Here is a 19,529-nt window from a genome sequence, read left to right as displayed (position 1 = left end):
CCACACTCTCAAACTCTTAAAGTGCCAATGGCTCCTAGTGGACCCGTCTATACCCCATGGTACTAATGTGGACCCCAGCATCCTCTACTGACTACGAGACTCAATACCTTGAAAAAGACCACAGAAAGTGGTTGAAACGCGTTGGTTGGAGGCCAGCCTCCAGTACCAGAGGCATATACTTACCGGGAAGAGCAGAGACCCAGGAGGTTGAACCGGACTGCCCACTGGTGATATAACATTCCATGCTTTTGAGAACTGACTTATGCCAGTTCTTATTTTCTGTATCATCCTGGCAATTTGATTCACGGAAGAGGAGGAATATGCTGGATCCAATGCTACACATGGAATACTTCTGTTGAGTGCCAAGAGTATTAAAGGGACGTGTTCATTTATTTAGCGCTGTCCTAGAAAATATAAGAACCTGTTTTAAAATTGTATGCTTGTTGGGTGTCATTTGAGAAGGATTCCCTTTATACTTTTCTGACTAGGCTGTTATCTATTGCGCTTATAAGGGACTTGCCATCATTTACATCCTTCAACTCACTGAGGATGAGCCTGAGCCAGATGTTTTTAAGAGACAAAAGATTGCCAAGTCTGAATTCCCTCATTCTGATATACATCCTTTATTCTGCTTGCATACGTGAAGCCTCATCTGATGCAAGAGTATTGGCAGCTATGGCGTTTAGCACCTCTGTACTAGCACATTGCATTCTCTGGCTCCGTTTATGGAAGGCTGACCTTGATTCCAAGAAAACTCTAGAATGTCTACCCTTCATTGGTGAAGTGTTTGTGGAAGAATTAAACAAAATTGTCACTGCACTAGCTGCAGCCAAGACTGCCTTTCTTCCGTCCACACCAATTCCGTGTGTTCAGAGTTCTAATTTTTCGTACCTTTTTGCCCTCAAGGAAAAGCAAAGGGTCTGGCTTTTCCCAGACAAGCTCCCGCCACTAAAGCTTAGCCCAGGGCCAAGCAACCCTGGACTGTATGTCAACCTCGTGCAAAACCTGACAAGCCCGCAGCCTGAAGGGGTGGGCCTCCCTTTGGGGGACCCCAGAGTGGGAGGCCGTTTTCTTCACTTCGCGCATGTCTGGATTCTAAGCATTTCAGACACCTGGGTGCAAGAATTGGTCTCTAGCGGGTATGCCGTCTCATTCATGAAATGCCCATCCCCATGGTTCGTTTGCATAAGTCTGCCCCCAGAACCACAAAAGGTGCTAATTCTACAGCATGTTGTACAATCACTCATGCAGTCAGCAGTGATCATTCTAGTTCCTCTGTTTCCACAAAGTCTGGGCTATTATTTCTCCATGTTTCTAGTGCCCTAGCCAAACTGATCACACAGACCCATCCTCAACCTCAAATCTCTAAATAGTCCTTGCCATGGAACCAGGGGACTTTATGGTATCCCTGGATATACAGGATGCCTATCTGCATATCCCTATTGCTCCCTCACATCAGCAATGCCTACATTTTGCTATTGGCAGTCAACATTATCCGTTCCGGGCACTGCTGTTTGTACGGTCTACGGCACCCATAATTTTCACCAAAGTTATGGCAGTCATGGCAGCACGGCTACGTTGTCTGAGTCAGACTACTTCCCTATCTGGACGACTTACTACTGCTGACTACTTTAAAAAAAAAAAAATCTTGCTCAGACATCTTCAACACACGATGACCTTCCTTCAGGCACACGGTTGGCTCATGGAAAAAGCCCTTCCTCATACTATCACAGCGGATGTTACATTTGGGAGCCCTATTGGACTCGGCCAGTCTGCGTCCCTTTCTGCCAGCAGAAAAAATCTACAAGCTGCAGAACAGGGTTCGTCCGCTCCTTCAGTCACGCCGAGTGTCCATTCACTTGTCCATGCAGGTTCTCGGAATGATGGTCTCTACCTTCGACACGGTAGAGTGCGCTCAGTTCCATTCTCGTCCTCTACTACAACTGATACTGCTCAGATGGAACGTCCAACCTCATTTAATCAGATCTCCGCTATTGATTCTCACTCCGGAGGTCTGCTTGTCCCTCACTTGGGGACTCCACACGGCCCACCTGGACAAAGGTCGGCCCTTTTGGATTCCGTACTGGGTACTTCTCTCCTTCGCCAGCTCCCATGGGTTGGTGCACAGTAACAGAACAGCACTCGTTTCAGGGGCGTTGGATGCTATCAGAGTGCCTTCTCTCGATCAATGACCTAGAACTGAGAGCTGTATACAAAACCTTAACTTTGGCGCAAACTGCTCTTCAAGGCAGACCTGTTTAAGTTCAGTCTGACAATATCACTGCAGTGGCTTATCTCAATCATTAGGGCGGCACTCGCAGCCAGATGGCAATTCAAGAAGTGGTTTGCATTCTCAGGTTGGCAGAACATCACCTTCCGGCCATCTCTTCCATCTACATTCCAGGTACCCTCAACTGGTAAGGCGGATTTCCTCAGTCGCCAGGATGTTCATGCGGGAGAATGTTCCCTTCTTTCAACTTCTCGTAGACAAGTGGGGTCTCCCAGATGTTGACCTCATGGCCTCTCGTAACAACCACAAGGTTCCAGTGTACAGTCTCTGGGTTGATACTCACTAGAACAGGCATGTCCAAACTGCGGCCCTCCAGCTGTTGTAAAACTACATATCCCAGCATGCCCAAACACAGTTTTGCTGCCAGAGAATGCTAAAGCTGTGTCAGGGCATGTTGGGATGTGCAGTTTCTCCACAGTTGGAGGGCCACAGTTTGGACATGCCTGCACTAGAACATAGGACAGGGAATTGGGATCCTAATTTTTTTCATAGCCGTGTTTTTCATTAACTGAACCTTACAGCCATGATATTGTATGTGCCCTAGTGCCCACACTTTCACTTAACGGTTGCCCTTTTCTTAGCAGAATCCAGAAGAGCCACCATTACATCCTTGTGTCATATTTAAGCAGATTATAAATAACTATAAACCTACCAGCTGAAAACCACAGACTTTAAACACTGTAAGATTGATTTGTATGGCACAAAGGGGCAAGAAGACCTTACACTTATTGACCTCACTTCTGTAGTACTCCGTTTTCACCAAACTGCCACACCTGCATGTTCATGCTTTTTCTTCTCATTTTGCTTTCTTCAAAATAAATATATGCCGCTTTGAAACAGATCTGCACTCATGCACTGTCTAGACTTAAGGCCCATACATATTAGACGATGTCGCTCTGTGAGCGACATCGTCTAATGTTTCACCCTCCCGGGCCGGCCGGTCGGTGGCCGCCTGTACGCACTGAGCGATATGACCGCTCATATCGCTCAGTAACGTCACGCCCCCGCCAGCCCTGCATGAAGGTCGTGGACGACAGTCCACATCCTTCATGCATGCCCTACCGACAGCGACGATCGTTGCCGACCCGCGGGGCCGCGCATCGGTCGTCGCTGGCGGCATACACACTTGACGATAAAATGAGCGACGTCGCTCAAGGAGGGGGAAAATGAGCGACGTCGCTCATTTTATCGGCAAGTGTGTATGGACCTTTAGATGTACTAGATAATCAGTTGCCATCTATTTTCAGCAGGTCTTCAGTTCTCGCACAAGCTAGTAATTCATTTCATTTTGTTCCTCTGTTGTACTCTACCGACACTGCAGCATCATGTGAGAGTTTATTCCCCATTGTCTGTCTGAATGCACCAAAACCGAATGGCCTTTCCTTATCTGACACAGGGGCAGATTTATTAAACCTGGTGAAGTGATAAAGTGGAAGGTGATAAAGTAGCGGCCAATCAGCTCCTAACTTCCATGTCACAGGCTGGGTTTGAAAAATGACAGTTAGGAGCTGACTGGCTGGTGCTTTATCACCTTCCACTTTATCACTTCTCCAGGTTTAATAAATCTGCCCCACAGGCCTTTATAGCTACCACATCAGCTTGCCTGTCATATGGTTTTGTGTGGATTGCTAGAGTTTGTGTGGTGCATGGAAATCTTCCACTTAGATAGAAGACTACCTATTTGTAGTAATGTAGTAAACACGGCTCTTGGGCAATTCTACAGGTGGGTACACACTAGGCGATGTGCTCTATGAGCGACGTCGCCTAATGTTTCCCCTCCCGGGCCGGGGCGGTTGACTGCAGTGCGTACACATTGAGCAATAAGACGACCATATCGCTCAGTGACGTCACGCCGCAGCCGGTCCGTGCAAGCAGTTTTTGGACGACAGTCCAAATTGACATGCATGCACGGCCGACGGTGAGGTTCGTTAACGATCCATGGGGCCTTGCATCGCTCGGCGTCGGCGGCATACACACTGGCCAATATTGTAAACAGCGTCGCTCAGGAACGGTGAAAATGAGCGCAATGTTTATTTTCTCGGCAAGTGTGTATGCGCGTTTAGACTGTATGAACAATAAAAGCTAAATATTTCTCAAGGACCTAATTATTGAGACACCAGTGGATGTGTTTGATGGAGCTTCATAATTGGATTATGACATGCACTATGGTGTGACTGGGGTGTTCCAGGGTACGGTGTCCAAGTGCACAACAAGGGGATTTAAAATGAAAATTGTCTAGTAAGATGTTGTACAATTGTGCCCACATAATAAATATTTTTGTTTTCAATTGCTTTTAATTTCATCAAAGCATACATCGTATATAAATATTTTTAATGAAGAGCCGGTACACCTGTAAAAGAGGCATTTGTGCACATTCTCACTGTTTCTTCCATTGGACGCTTGTTGTTTAACACATGAATATAGTCTTTTGAAATTTTTAGACACTACATTGACGTGTTACTGGGGAAATTTGGTTGGATAGTTTGTCATTGCTTTATGGAATGAAAACTACAGTGTTCCACTGTGATGCATTGACAAACTCACAGATTACATTGCAGATTTGTTAAATATTTGAAATCTAAGCTATTTTAGTAGAGTAATATATACAAACCTACATATGTATACACTCACATACTTTACCATGATCATCTTTTATTTTGACAGTGTCAACATACTCGGTGGGGCGGTACAATTAATGTCATGTTTTATTGGATTATTACAGGACTGCGAAACACCACATCAAATAATACTTACTAAATAGTTTTGTACATTAAAAAATAACTAATTGTAATTTACATGTGATCATTATCATGTAATTGCAGTGGTTAGTTTAATCAGAAGCTCTTTGCACTGTACTTTGCAGATTTGTTATGCAAAAACTTATTGGAATTAAACAACTTGAAAAATGGTCTCCATTAAAGAATCATATCTGTAGCGGAGTTGATGCTTGTTTATATGCAATCTAATTAGCAAAATGCATTTACATTAACATATATATTATGCTTTTTACCAAAAAATGGATTGAAAATCAGTCAAAAATATGCCAGCAGTCAAGTCACGGGCCACAGTTCATAATGTATGACCTAATCATTGGGAATATTATGGAGGTAATTCTGAGTTGGTCGCAGCAGCAAGTTTGTTAGCAATTGGGCAAAACCATGTGCACTGCAGGGGGGCAGATATAACATGAGCAGAGAGAGTTAGATTTGGGTGGGTCATAGTGTTTCTGTGCAGGGTAAATACTGGCTGCTTTATTTTTACACTGCAATTTAGATTTCAGTTTGAACACACCCCACCCAAATCTAACTCTCTCTGCACATGTTATATCTGCCCCTCCTGCACTGCACATGGTTTTGCCCAACTGCTAACAAACTTGCTCCTGCGATCAACTCAGAATTACCCCCTATATCCCTGCTTACATCACTCTAATTGTGCAGACAATTTATTCTACATCGATTTCATACTTTGCATGATTTTTTATTTTCCTTCTAATGACACTGCAAACATTTTATTTATTTTGTTTTTACTTTTTGTGTTTTTTTACTACTATGGTCATGTATCCAATTTTCATGTTTATAGATGTTCCAGCTCATTTAAATGTGGAAACATGCTCCGCATTCTAGAAAATACTATGAAGTCTTAAGGCCCATACACAATAGCCGATTTTGAGCTTAAAATAGCCCACTTTTGGCGTTTTGAGCTACTTTGAGCTCAGACTTGGCCAGTGTGTATGGGCGGGCGGTGAGCGCAGATGCACGCTCCCGCATCATTGCTAGCCACTGCCGTCCGTCGGGCTATTTTAGCAGCCGAGTGAACCACTGTCCACAGCCCACGTTCCACAACACCCAGTGAGTATGCACCTTTAGAGGTGTTATTTTGAGAGACCAGAAATGATGCTGTCTTTTGCTAACTGTAGATTAGTTTTGTTTCTGTCACAGCAGTTGGATTGTTATTATGACAAGGTACTTGGATATAAGTAGGGATCATGCCCATGGTTTTTTGAACGAGATTTTAACACACCGTATAACATATCCTGTCAAAACAGGATTTTAATAATTGCAGAGGAGATGCATTATGTTTCACTATGATCATTTAACTTGAAACAAAACTAGGAATAGTCATTGGTAAGACCACTTGGGAGGATGTTCAATCAGTTCACATGGAAGAGTTGAGTATAGTATGGGTGTCTCAAGGAGAATAATGTGCTACAGTAAGCAGAAGGGATATGACCTCTGCTCACGGATTGTCCTCTGAAATGATTCACCGGTCATCTTTTGCCGCTTCTGATGCTACACCACCTCTGTTTTCCGCTTCTTCATGCTGCTCATTAGAGCTCTGACCGGGTTTGGTTCATTCTCTAGGTCTTTTACGGTCTTGTGCTTGGCACAGCAACAGCAGTCCAGCATTTCATAGAGGAAAGCCAGCAGGACCAGAGACAGCACAGTCAGGATAAACAAAACTAGGATAACGAAACAGGCAGTGTTCCAGCCATCGTGAAACGGATAGATCTTCTGAACCTGGAACCCAACCTGTTGCTGGATCAAGGTTGTTTCGTTCTTCCAAGAACCAAGAGATGACATATTGATTAGGGTTCCCCAGAGAGTAACTGTAAGAAACAGGAAGACCAATATTTATTTCTTGTTCACAAAGTCATGACACAGGGACTGAATGGGAGCATGATCTAACATTTCTCTGTGGGGGATTACAGTTACCTATATCTCCCCAGGATCAATTTCACAGGTACTCCTTTTATATGCCACCCACCACTGTCCTACTCCAGCGGTTTGACAGACAAAATCAGAGCTGCACATATGTTACTGTAACCAGCAGAATAACAGGAAAGCCTGTCCAGGCTTCATGAGGTCCAGGCTTCATGAGGCAGGGCGTGGTTTTGACTGTTTAAAATTGCAGAAGAGGGGGACAGTGCAGACATGGACTGTGTCTAAGTGTGCATTGCTAGACACAATTATAATACTGTTCAATCAGTAAGTGGGCAATATGTGCAAGGGTCTTTAAAGGTGATTTTCATTTAAAATTGTTAGTATAGAATTCATATCAATGCAGGTTGAGTATCCCATATCCGAATTACGGAATTTTTTTAGTGAGCGTGAGATAGTGAAACCTTTGTTTTCTGATAGCTCAGTGTACACAAACTTTGTTTAATACACAAAGTTATTAAAAATATTGTATTAAATGACCTTCAGGCTGTGTGTACAAGGTGTATATGAAACATAAATGAATTGTGTGAATGTACACACACTGTTTAATGCACAAAGTTATTAAAAATATTGGCTAAAATGAACTTCAGGCTGTGTGTATAAGGTGTATATGAAACATAAATGCATTCTGTGCTTAGACTTGGGTCCCATCGCCATGATATCTTATTATGGTATGCAATTATTCCAAAATACGGAAAAATCCCATATCCAAAATACCTCTGGTCCCAAGCATTTTGTATAAGGGATACTCAACCTGTATAAGGATTTTAACATTCATTATTGAGAAGTATCACACTTTCCCCAGCTGGCAAAATATTCTGGGGAGAACAGTGTAGAGTCCTTAACTTATCTGTATAGACACTTCTTTTTTCCATATGCTCCTGTGATATTTGACAGATAGGTCTGCAAAGATATATGCTTCCCTTCATGTGTTCCTATTAACTTCGTGATACTGAGGACAGAGACTTCTTCCTTTTACTTCTGGATTATAACTAAAGAGCAATAAAAGTAAGCTTTATTTATTGAAGTCCTGCTTTCCATAGCTGGTTCCTTCAATATCTACTGTAGAGCAAGCCCTATGCATAGGCAGTATATGCAGATGCCTAGGGCAGACGTTACCAAACGCGGTCCTGAAGGAACACTAACAGTCCAGATTTTAAGAATATCCATGCTTGGCCACGGGTGTCTTAATTAGTACCTCGGTCGATTTATCTATATGTGCTGAGCTATGGACCTTTCTAAAACATGTACCGCTAGGATGACTTGAGGACCATGTTCTCAGGTGCGCGCATGCCGAAGGTCCCACACTGGGGGGGTCACCAACCAGAATCTCGCCTAGGGTATCAAATTGGTCAGGACCACCCAGTTTGTTGGTTTCTGAATTGTGGTAGTCTGTGAAGGAATAAAGGACAAATTGACTTTCCGCTTGCCATTAAATGAGCATATTTTTTCCTACATGATCATCTCACAGCTATAATTAAAAGAAAGGCATTGATATTGATCTCTGTAAGGCTTATGCAGAGTTGGGAGCAAAAAAGGAACTCTTTGCTCCTGGACAAACAGTGCAAGGAGAGTAAATGCATTCTCTCTCTCTCTCTCTCTCTCTCTCTCTCTCTCTCTCTCTCTCTCTCTCTCTCTCTCTCTCTCTCTCTCTCTCTCTCTCTCTCTCTCTCGTAGTGAACAAATACTGGGTAGATTTTTATTTTTTTTATACACACCAAAAAAAAAAAGCTTACGCTCCACCCAACCGTATACATATAGCTACACATTTTTAATTTGCCCAACCTGCAGTGCAGCATGGTTTTAGCAAGGTGCACATTGCTCCTTTTGTTTAATTTGCTCCTACGTTTGCGGAATACCCGATGTCTTAAGCCGTTTGAATAAATTGGTATAAGCACAGGGTTTGAAAAATGGTATCTGCTGCAAAAGATATGATTGCATATGCTGTTAAACCATTGTGTAGTGTGTGTACACATAGGGGGTAATTCAGAGTTGATCGCAGCAGCAAATTTGTTAGCAGGTGGGCAAAACCATGTGCACTGCAGGGGGGGGGGGGGGTAGATATAACGTGCAGAGAGAGTTAGATTTGGGTGGGTTATATAGTTTCTGTGCAGGGTAAATACTGGCTGCTTTATTTTTACACTGCAATTTAGATTTCAGATTGAACACACCCCACCCAAATCTAACTCTCTCTGCACATGTTTATATCTGCCCCCCCTGCAGTGCACATGGTTTTGATCATTAGCTAACAAATTTGCTGCTGCGATCGGGTCTGAATTACCCCCACAGTTCAATGTTTGAATTGTTTGGTTGCATCGTCCCATCTGATGTGCTGCATGTCAAATGGGACAATGCGGCGTATGATGCTGTTTGGTTACGTTACGCATGTATTGCTGTATCGCGTCATTGTGTAATGGATCGTACAGTGTGTACGTGGACACGATATATGGATGTATCGTATCAACCTGCTGCTAATTAAGCGAATCGTTGGAGTGTGCACCCAGCTTTAGAAGGTGCATTGAACTGAAGGCTCCACAAGCCAATTCATATGATCTCACCATAGCTTGAAGCTATAAATAAAAACTGCAGATAACCACATACATTATGAGGGATGATTCTGAGTCTGGCACAAAGTGGTTATGCTTGCGTGATGTAGTGTAAGCTGGTTTTACTACCTTATGCCAATACGAGTTTCCGTAGGGCTAATATCTGTGCGTTTTCAAGCAGGAGCCCTACTCTGCCCTCTGCTTTTCTGTCCACAGCCTCAATAGTCATTAGTACCAGCAGTTGTTTCAGGTGCAGGAGATCAGTGTAAAACAAATTTCCCTTCTCCATGTGTAAAAGTAAATATAGCACGGAACTCTTGCTGCACTGCCACAACACTCCCGCCAGAGCGAACAGTTAAGTACAAGGTCATTGTCGCTGCCCAGATCCTCAGAATTGGCTGAAGATATGCAGAGAAGCATACATTTTCTTCTGCACATGCACTAAAAGTAACATCCATGAGATGCGTCCAGCTGAGAATCCGCCTAATGGTCTTAAATCTGAACTAATAATGGCTTTAGGTCTACTCATAGCCTTTAAAACTTACTACATGGACATCATCATCCATTATTATGTTACATTCCTCACAGCTACTGTAGCTGGAAGCTGAATTCATTAATATATAAACAGTTCATTGTAGAAGAATATAAATGATTGTTTTGTCACAAGTAGCCAGGTTGAAAAGGCCCTGGCAGTTCGGTATTAGGGGGTGGCGGGATTAGGTGTCGGTGATGTGACCGCCGGTCACATAACTACATCCCCACTGAACCTCTATAACATGGCAATATTGAAGTGCGTGGTTTATTATACATCTCTTAACAGCATACAGATACATAGAAACCCATCATTTAGCGGCAGATGAGAACAAGTTGGCCCAATAAACCTGGATTACGTTTAATACAGTAACCAATTAATATCCTATATTTACAGTTTGGTGTGTGCGTGGTCCTGCATACCCAAAACACTACGTACAACTGCATGGTATCAAATAAAATGAACAAAACTGGGGCATCGGTGACAAATTCACTGGACACCACATAATTTTTCCTTTTGGCTATCGCAGCTGCTACAGTGGAATTGAGCAATTCTCATTAATCCTTTCAATCTAGGTGTAATTGAGAATCTGAAAAGCCCAGCAGTGAGATATAAAGCCTGGGACGCACAGCACCTCTAATTATGTCCAAGAACTTAGAATCATCCGTTGCATAAAAAGGCTTCTGAGGGTAGGTTTGACATAGCCTTTCCCTTTTTAAAGGGAAATAAAGTTATATTCTTCTTAATAACTGTTCTTTCACTTCACTGAGCTATGTCTGGGACTTTTTAATTGGATGTACCACTGTATTGCTTTGTCCTTTTATCCTACTTGAGTATATTTTCTTCTATGGAGCATCTAATTATTTATACTTTGCCATATATTTCAGAGCCTCCAGGCTGTAACTGCTTTGAATTTTCAGCTCGTTCTAGAAAATGAAGTTTGCGCTCATTAATTGTGGTTGTTACAGCTAGCTATGGATTTGCATGTCATCTCTGAGGAGTACCGTGGCAGGTTATCTTTTTTAATGCTAAACAGCAGCTTCTTCAAATTTAACATTATTCTCTGAGATATCTACAAGACCCCTAAATAATTAATTGGTAACGCCCATCTTCTCAGATAACAGCACTGTATGTCACGGTACCTTCACTAGTAACTCTTTGTTTTCCCTGTTGCATGTTCTCTAGGCCCTAAAACCATTCTCTTTCTTTGCTTTACATTTGCCGTTCTTGGTATGTAAAAATCGCTGGAGCCAGGTGGCCGCGTTGCCTTAATTTGTCTGCATTTCTTAGTCCTTGCGACTTTTCTATAAAGCAATTTACATTTTTTAAACAAAAAGCCACAAAAAATGTATGTGCACAATACTTTTCTACCGGTGTCTGATTGTGCACATTACCCATAATAAGTGCACATTGGGACAAATGTAATAGGCTGCAAATTTGGATAACAGGCAACATTATTTTGGTGGGATTTAGGGCCCGAGTCTGTAGGCTGTCATCACTAGATTCCTGAACCCCTTCAGGTTGTTTGCAAATAATTGATTCACCCACAGAAACTGGTGTTTATATACAACATAGTGAGAATGGTTATACTTGTGTTGATAGATTACGGATGACCTGTCAGATATAGGCAGCACTCTCTCTCTTTTTTTTTTATTTTTATTTTTTATTTTTTTTCTAGATTTCTTTGAGTCTTTGCAGCATTAATGTATCAGATTAGTTTTTATGTATCTCCATTAGGCAGCGATAATGCTGAGTTATTTTAATTGTGCCTCCCGAGGATAAAGCGGTTATGTTAGATTCTTGTCAGTTCTGTTTAAAATGTGTTCAACACACTGCACTCTAAAATAGAACATTGTGCGTAGTAATGCAAAATTAGTAATAGAACAAATGATCACCAGTGCTGAGACCAGTCTCATTTTACTTTTAGTGCAGGGGATATCAAACCCACCATTTTAATTTAATGACCCTCTTCTGGTGCCTGTCAGCCATGCTCCTCGTGTAGGCACAGAAGGCGGTTTATTGTGACCAATCTTCTCTTTGCCTAATAATAAACTTGTTGCTGGTAAACATCAAAAATATCAAAACTTACAAAGGTTTCAGTCTGAGCGAGAAACAGGACTGTTTTTCAGTTAATTTTTTACGTTAAGTGCTTTTGAATGTACAGTACGTTTCATTAATCTTGCAAAAATTAACGGTCAGGCTAATTGTATATTTTCTGATTGTGTAAACACGAAGGCCCTGCATAATCTTGCAAAGCAGTTAGGTCTCTTATCTGAGCCCATTTGTAGTTAGCCTAGCTGCGACTGGCTAGAGCCCTTATGGGGCGATCTACATTTTATATGCGCAAAATTGACAACAACTGTGTCCTACTTTAAGCTATGTTTAGACATAAATATGCTGTATGACACTTTATGTTAATTGTTGTACTTTGCATATGAGATTACCCCTATTGCCGTTGTAAGAGGACATCTACTCAGACCGACAGGGTAGCGAGCACTTTTGTGCGAATCGGGCACTGTGGCAGCGTTTAAACGCCACGACAACTGCAATTCACACCCTTCTCCTGCAATTGCATTGCCCACTATGTGCTGTGGGCATTCCTTTATATCGGTGTTGTACAGTGTGGTTTTCTGACTCTGTGACTTTTATGATTAATACCCCTTTCATACCGTCTGAGGCGGTTCGCATCGGGAGCCTGACACGGGAGCTCCCAGTGTGCGACCTGCCTCAATACCCCCTTTCACACCGAAGAGTGAATCCGGCAATATGCCAGATTGGTGATGTCGGCGGTGACGCGGCGTGGGCGGTGCTGGGAGATCACATGATCTCCAAGCGCCACCTGTCCATACACTGTGAACGGGAAACGGGTCGCACTGACCCGGCTCCCGTTCACACCGCACAGCGAGCTGGGTTGAACACGCGTTCAACCCTGCTCGCTAGTAGGGTTGAAATATCTGGTCTCTCAACCCGGTATATTGCCCCTGGTAACTTTTACATGGCACAGGAACATGGGTTATGCGCGCTCATGTGCCAATAACCCGTGTTCAAAGCTGCTGGTGTGAAAGGGGTATTAATTATATTATATATTATAATTCTGTTCACATCACTTGTTTATGTGGATAGAAGTAATTAAATAAAATAGAGGTCCTAGTGGAGTACCATACGACTTCTAATCTACAGCTCACAATCACAGAAACTTACAGGAGATAAAAATATACATTCACATTAAACATACGGCACTTGTGTGAAGACTTATTTATTGTTACCCTGCAACCTTAAATTCAAATACATGTAATTCCCCTTTCTAATGAAGCTAGTTGCTGATCCTTTCACTTCTAGAAGTACACCAATGCTTGTAATGCTGCTGTAGCACCTTGCAAGGGCCTGGCATAACACAAAGCCATGGCATATGACAGTGTAACTTTTTGATGGTACATAGTTTATGGTCGTACCCTGTATTATTTAACTCTCGGGGTCTGCAGGATATTACAGAGGAAAGGTCTGAACAAATGCTACTTCCTATGACCCCATCAGTCTGCTCACTGGGGAGTGGGGATACAGTTACAATTTGACAACATTAGCAATGTGTGCTGAAATTCTAAGCAATCTGATCTGTTAACATGCTATAGTAGAAGAAAGTCAAATAGGATTTAAGGGCATGTATATATACAGTAGAAGGCAGCTGAGGGAGGCTTTTATATTTATATCTGCCATTGATTTTATTTACTGACTATTGTTACAAAACGTATGTTTCTGCTTGACTGTGTTCCTGTCATTTTAATTGCTGCCTGACTGAAATATAATAACCTTTGTGTAATGGCTTAAAAAGAAGCTACCAGCATCCAAACAACAATGCATCAGCCTAAATAGATGATATAAATGTACTTAGATGCTGTACCATGATCATGTGGAAACCTCAGCAGTGCTATAAATCCTATGTGAGCTAGAGGAGGTCTCTCGGCCATCTATTTCATACAGCTCTATGGCATTTATGATGAACTCTGAAGCCTGTATATGTTGAAATGTTTGAATGCCTGACTGAACGGGGCGTGAGCCATGCTAGGGAAGAAAGGGACCACATTCCGGCTGCAAGCTGAATATTTAATTTCCCCCTTCCACACAGCACAGTCACTCAGCAGCTAAGCAAGAGGCTGAATGTCTGCCATTACCACAATCCCGTATAATATCTGTAGCAAAGATGTGTATTTTTCTGAACCTACCTTCCTGTATGAGAAGCTGCCAGGGTCTGTTGAGCTGCTGTGTCTGGATTGCTCAGCACAGTGTAGCTGAGACAGAGCTTGGCTGCCATTGGACAGTGCAGAATGCAGCGAGCAGACTTACACTGCTTCATTAGCATCACATCCCTCCACCCAAAGGACCGAGCAGCCCCACAGGGGATGTTGGCTGTGTCTGTGCTGCTTTTCTTCTTCTCAGCCCTCTGTTTAAATACACTTGTTTCTTAATTTGTGTGAGAAAATGCATAAACTTCAGCTTTTTAGTACAATAAGTATTCTTTGGGAGTCCTTCATTTTTTTTTAATTAATATATAGATTTGTAAATATTAACCTGTTTGTTCAGTTCTGAGTTTTAGCAGTGATTTATCTGCTTTTTGCATAATAATGTGTTTTCTTTGTGTTTATTATTTTCTTTACTGATTAAAGAGTGAATAGACATTTTAACTTGTCAGGAATTACTAGAACACAAATAGGCCTTTTACAAGCAGGCTATCTCCAAGTTACTTTTGGACTTCCTGTATCTCATTCATTGACTTGCATAGCAGGTTTGGGAAATTTACATATGTAAATACCAAGTTCCCATTGATATTCACTTGATGTGTACCTACGTTTATAGGGAGCAAGAAAGATCTTGAGAGACTGTCCAAAAGTATGAACGTCCAATCGAGTTTAAGTACCCTTTCATAGAACGTTTCATGGTTTCTCCTAAAATTCTGCATTTGTTCCATGTGTGTGTGTATAAAGGTGGTCTTTATATTGGTTTATTTGCCATTGATTTGTATCTGGTAGGTGTTAAAAGTATTGGATGGGATCTAATCTCTGACAGAATCCAGCACAGCACTGCATTTCTGGGCGCTGTGTCTCATGTAAACAGAATGACATGGGATGCAGTTAAAATACCGACTGTCTGGATCCCGGCGTTCAGGAGACCATCTCCGGAGTCCCGACATCCAGTGAAATACTGACGCCCCGAATCCCGGCTACCTCTGTGTATCCCCACTCAATTGCTGGGTCCACGCCACCAACCGAGTGGGAATATAACCTGTAGCAAGCAGAGTGAGCCACCGGGCACGAAGTGTGGCGAGCGTACTTGCTGCCGGGATGCCAACAGACAGGATGCCGCTGTCAGTATACTGACAGCAGGCATCCCGTCTGCCATTAAACCGTATGTATTCCAATGACGCAGTAGAGCCTCAATGTAGAGCCTCAATGTTCCCTCACTCTACAGTATTTAATCTATAAATTAGTCTAACTGAAGCAGTGACCATAGAAAACTGAAGTTATGGGAATGAAAGATGCACAGTGCACCTCTCTGTACATCGCAGATCACGTTCAGAGGCTGCAGAACAGGGTTGTTTATGGTGACTATACTTTGTGTTTCTTTGGCAGATGGCAGCAATGGAGCATTTAATCTCAAGAGTCTTTCTGGGAGCTCTAACTACAAGTTTGGGGTTCTTGCAAAAATCGTCAACTACATGAAGGTAAAAATACTTCAGAGATGGGTGTACATAAGTGTGTGTGTGTATATATGTGACAAAATATATATATATATATATATATATATATATATATATATATATATATATATATATAGCTCAAAAAAAATAAAGGGAACACTTAAACAACACAATGTACCTCCAAGTCAATCACGCTTCTGTGAAATCAAACAGATTGACAATCAATTTCACATGCTGTTTTGCAATGGGAATAGACAACAGGTGGGAATTATAGGCAATTAGCAAGACACCCCCAATAAAGAAGGAGTTCTGCAGGTGGTGACCACAGACCACTTCTCAGCTCCTATGCTTTCTGGCTGATGTTTTGGTCACTTTTGAAAGCTGGCAGTGCTTTCACTCTAGTGGTAGCATGAGACGGAGTCTACAACCCACTCAAGTGGCTCAGGTAGTGCAGCTCATCCAGGATGGCACAGCAATGCGAGCTGTGGCAGGAAAGTTTGCTGGGTCTGTCAGCGTAGTGTCCAGAGCATGGAGGCGCTACCAGGAGACAGGCCAGTACATCAGGAGACGTGGAGGAGGCCAACAACCCAGCAGCAGGACCGCTACCTCTGCCTTTGTGCAAGGAGGAACAGGAGGAGCACTGCCAGAGCCCTGCAAAATGACCTCCAGCAAGCCACAAATGTGCATGTGTCTGCTCAAACGATAAAGAAACAGACTCCATGAGGGTGGTATGAGTGCCCGACGTCCACAGGTGGGTGTTGTGCTTACAGCCCAACACCATGCAGGACGTTTGGCATTTGCCAGAGAACACCAAGATTGGCAAATTCGCCACTGGCGCCCTGTGCTCTTCACAGATGAAAGCAGGTTCTCACTGAGCACATGTGACAGACGTGACAGAGTCTGGAGACCCCAAGGAGAACGTTCTGCTGCCTGCAACATCCTCCAGCATGACCGGTTTGGCAGTGGGTCAGTAATGGTGTGGGTGGCATTTATTTGAGAGGCCGCACAGCCCTCCATGTGCTCGCCAGAGGTAGCCTGACTGCCATTAGGTACCGAGATGAGATCCTCAGACCCCTTGTGAGACCATATGCTGGTTCCTCCTAATGCAAGACAATGCTAGACCTCATGTGGCTGGAGTGTGTCAGCAGTTCCTGCAAGACGAAGGCATTTATGCTATGGACTGGCCTGCCTGTTCCCCAGACCTGAATCCAGTTGAGCACATCTGGGACATCATGTCTCGCTCCATCCACCAACGCCATGTTGCACCACAGACTGTCCAGGAGTTGGCGGATGCTTTAGTCCAGGTCTGGGAGGAGATCCCTCAGGAGACCATCCGCCACCTCATCAGGAGCATGCCCAGGCGTTGTAGGGAGGTCATACAGGCACGTGGAGGCCACACACACTACTGAGCCTCATTTTCACTTGTTTTAAGGACATTACATCAAAGTTGGATCAGCCTGTAGTGTGTTTTTCCACTTTAATTTTGAGTGTGACTCCAAATCCAGACCTCCATGGGTTAATAAATTTGATTTCCATTGATAATTTTTGTGTGATTTTGTCGTCAGCACATTCAACTATGTGAAGAACAAAGTATTTAATAAGAATGTTATTCATTCAGATCTAGGATGTGTTATTTTAGTGCTCCCTTTATTTTTTTGAGCAGTGTGTATGTATGTATGTGTATATATATATATGTATGTATGTATGTATGTGTGTGTGTGTGTGTGTGTGTGTGTGTGTGTGTGTGTGTGTGTGTATATATATATATATATATATATATATATATATATATATATATATATATATCTATCAATACTCTCTCTCTGCGCTATTTGAGTATAACTAATGTGGTGGTAAAGATTTATGACTGGCAGCCTAGTTCACCTAAGTTCCTTGCTAGGAGGAACTGGCAAAATAAATATACAATAGGTGGGCTTAGTGTATTTCCGTTTAAGATGTCGAAGACAATGGTAGGTGAATCTCTACAGTCTCCTCTTTTTCCTCAATATATATTCAGAGGTGACATCATAAAGGAAGAACAAGAATACCCCCTAAGTGTGGAGCGACTTATTACTCCTTTTACAAATGAACCATGGACTTTGAACTTGTTTTTATGTATATATAATAAATTTTATGATGGAACATGTTGCCACCATGTTTTGATTCTTAAAGGTGTGAATCATAAGTGCCTTTTGTAACACAGGGTGTTGATTCAACCCTCAGGCGCCAGCTGACCTATTGTGGTGTGTGTATGTGTATATATATTGAAACGTTGATAACCAATCCACAGACCTAGCGTCTTTTGTTCCAGTCTGAGTGCCGCACTTCTGCATGCTACATACCCTATCTTGTGAAGGCACCGGCGCAGATTAATGGGAAGTAAGGAGTGCCGGACCTGCGATACACACATATAGATAGATAGATATATGTACAAGATCCGGGACTCTTGGGACAGCGTTACCTCGTGGTATCTTGCTGGTGTGCCTTCCCAGGGGTGATATATCCTATAAATATAGTAGAACAAAAAGGCGGCACTCCCAGACTTGTAAAGGTGAAAAAAACGTTGTCAACGTTTCGGGTGGTCTCACCCCATCATCAGGATAACAAACATAGTGTAAAGTGAACAAATTTATACTCACCGGTCTTCTGTGCTCCTGCCCGTCACCGGCCGCTGCAACGGGATCCATCCATCAACTTCCGGCTTCAGATCACTGACGTCAGCAGAAGCCGAGAACACATGAGACCTGCGCCGGGAGGGTCTAGGGCAGAGCAACAGAGCCCCGATGAGTCACCATAGCAACATGTATACATTCAACCTGTGCATTGAAAACAATAAGATGCGGGAACACAGCCCACAATTAAAACAACGTGCAAAGAAACAACAATAACAAATACATGTGCATAGAGACTACCTCAATAGAAAAACACAATCTACAAGACAACATAAAAATATAAATGACATACATGAAACCGATATTAATATCGGCATTACAACAAAAAACGCTAGCATACACATGCTTATAGTCAGTATATTTTCATATAATCATATCTATACTTGCAGCTTATTTTAAAGCAGATGCAGCCTATGCTCCTCAATGGTAGATCAACTACTAATCACAAAAGGAAGCTATAAACTAAATCCACAGCAGCACCTAGCAAGATTACAACCAAAATTTATAAAAAGGCAGATAAACTTAGAGACTCATTCAACCCCTTTGGTCTGACGGTGTCAAGAGTATGAATCCACCAGGCCTCAAGTTGGAGGAGTTTCTTGGCCCGGTCTCCCCTACGTAAGGTATCCGGGACCTGTGCAACCATTCTGTACCGCAGGGCCGACATACCATGTCTGGCCTGCGCAAAATGTCTTGCCACAGCCTGGTACCTGCCAATAGTGCTGCCCTAATGGCAGTCCGATGCTGGGCAATTCTCTCTTTGAATTGTCTCTCTGTCTTGCCCACATAGTGAAGACCACATGGGCAAGACAGAAGGTAGACAACGAACCTCGATGTACACGACAGGGCAGACTTAATGACAAATTGCTTGCCTGAATAAGGATGGCTAAACTTATTGCCCGTAATAAGAGCACTACAAGTAGTGCACCCTGTGCATCTATAACATCTTTCCTTTCTAGACAAAAAGTGATGCTTAGGGGGCCCATCCCTGTGACATCTGTGCGCACTACCAGATCTTTAATGTTAGGTCCCCTGGTGAAACTAGGAAGAAGTCGTGTATTGCACAGAGATGGCAATTC

The 19,529-nt window shown here is 42.8% G+C and overlaps 2 protein-coding genes across 4 annotated transcripts in view; one reads left to right on the top strand and one right to left on the bottom strand.

Moving 5' to 3' along the window:
• Nucleotides 1–19,529, top strand: part of GTF2E2 (general transcription factor IIE subunit 2) — a 120,743-nt gene that overhangs the window by 35,075 nt on the left and 66,139 nt on the right. Inside the window, exon 3 of the mRNA XM_063919421.1 lies at nucleotides 15,711–15,802. Within this exon, the coding sequence (XP_063775491.1) occupies nucleotides 15,711–15,802 (92 nt within the window). The remainder of the gene's footprint in view (nucleotides 1–15,710; nucleotides 15,803–19,529) is intronic.
• Nucleotides 4,565–18,524, bottom strand: SMIM18 (small integral membrane protein 18). Of its 3 annotated transcripts, XM_063919436.1 has the most exons (3): nucleotides 14,307–14,401; nucleotides 8,260–8,400; nucleotides 4,565–6,896 (listed from the first exon to the last, which is right to left on the bottom strand). In XM_063919436.1, exon 3 carries the CDS (start codon nucleotides 6,868–6,870, stop codon nucleotides 6,580–6,582), a length of 291 nt encoding a protein of 96 aa, XP_063775506.1. In that variant the 5' UTR covers nucleotides 6,871–6,896; nucleotides 8,260–8,400; nucleotides 14,307–14,401; the 3' UTR covers nucleotides 4,565–6,579. The 3 variants fall into 3 exon arrangements, with proteins under 3 accessions (XP_063775506.1, XP_063775513.1, XP_063775499.1); XM_063919443.1 differs by lacking the exons at nucleotides 8,260–8,400; nucleotides 14,307–14,401 and adding an exon at nucleotides 18,418–18,524; XM_063919429.1 differs by lacking the exon at nucleotides 8,260–8,400 and having other exon boundaries at nucleotides 14,307–14,410.

Source organism: Pseudophryne corroboree, chromosome 1, assembly GCF_028390025.1.
Source record: "Pseudophryne corroboree isolate aPseCor3 chromosome 1, aPseCor3.hap2, whole genome shotgun sequence".
NCBI lineage: Eukaryota > Metazoa > Chordata > Amphibia > Anura > Myobatrachidae > Pseudophryne > Pseudophryne corroboree.
This window is presented reverse-complemented; position numbering and strand designations above follow the sequence as displayed.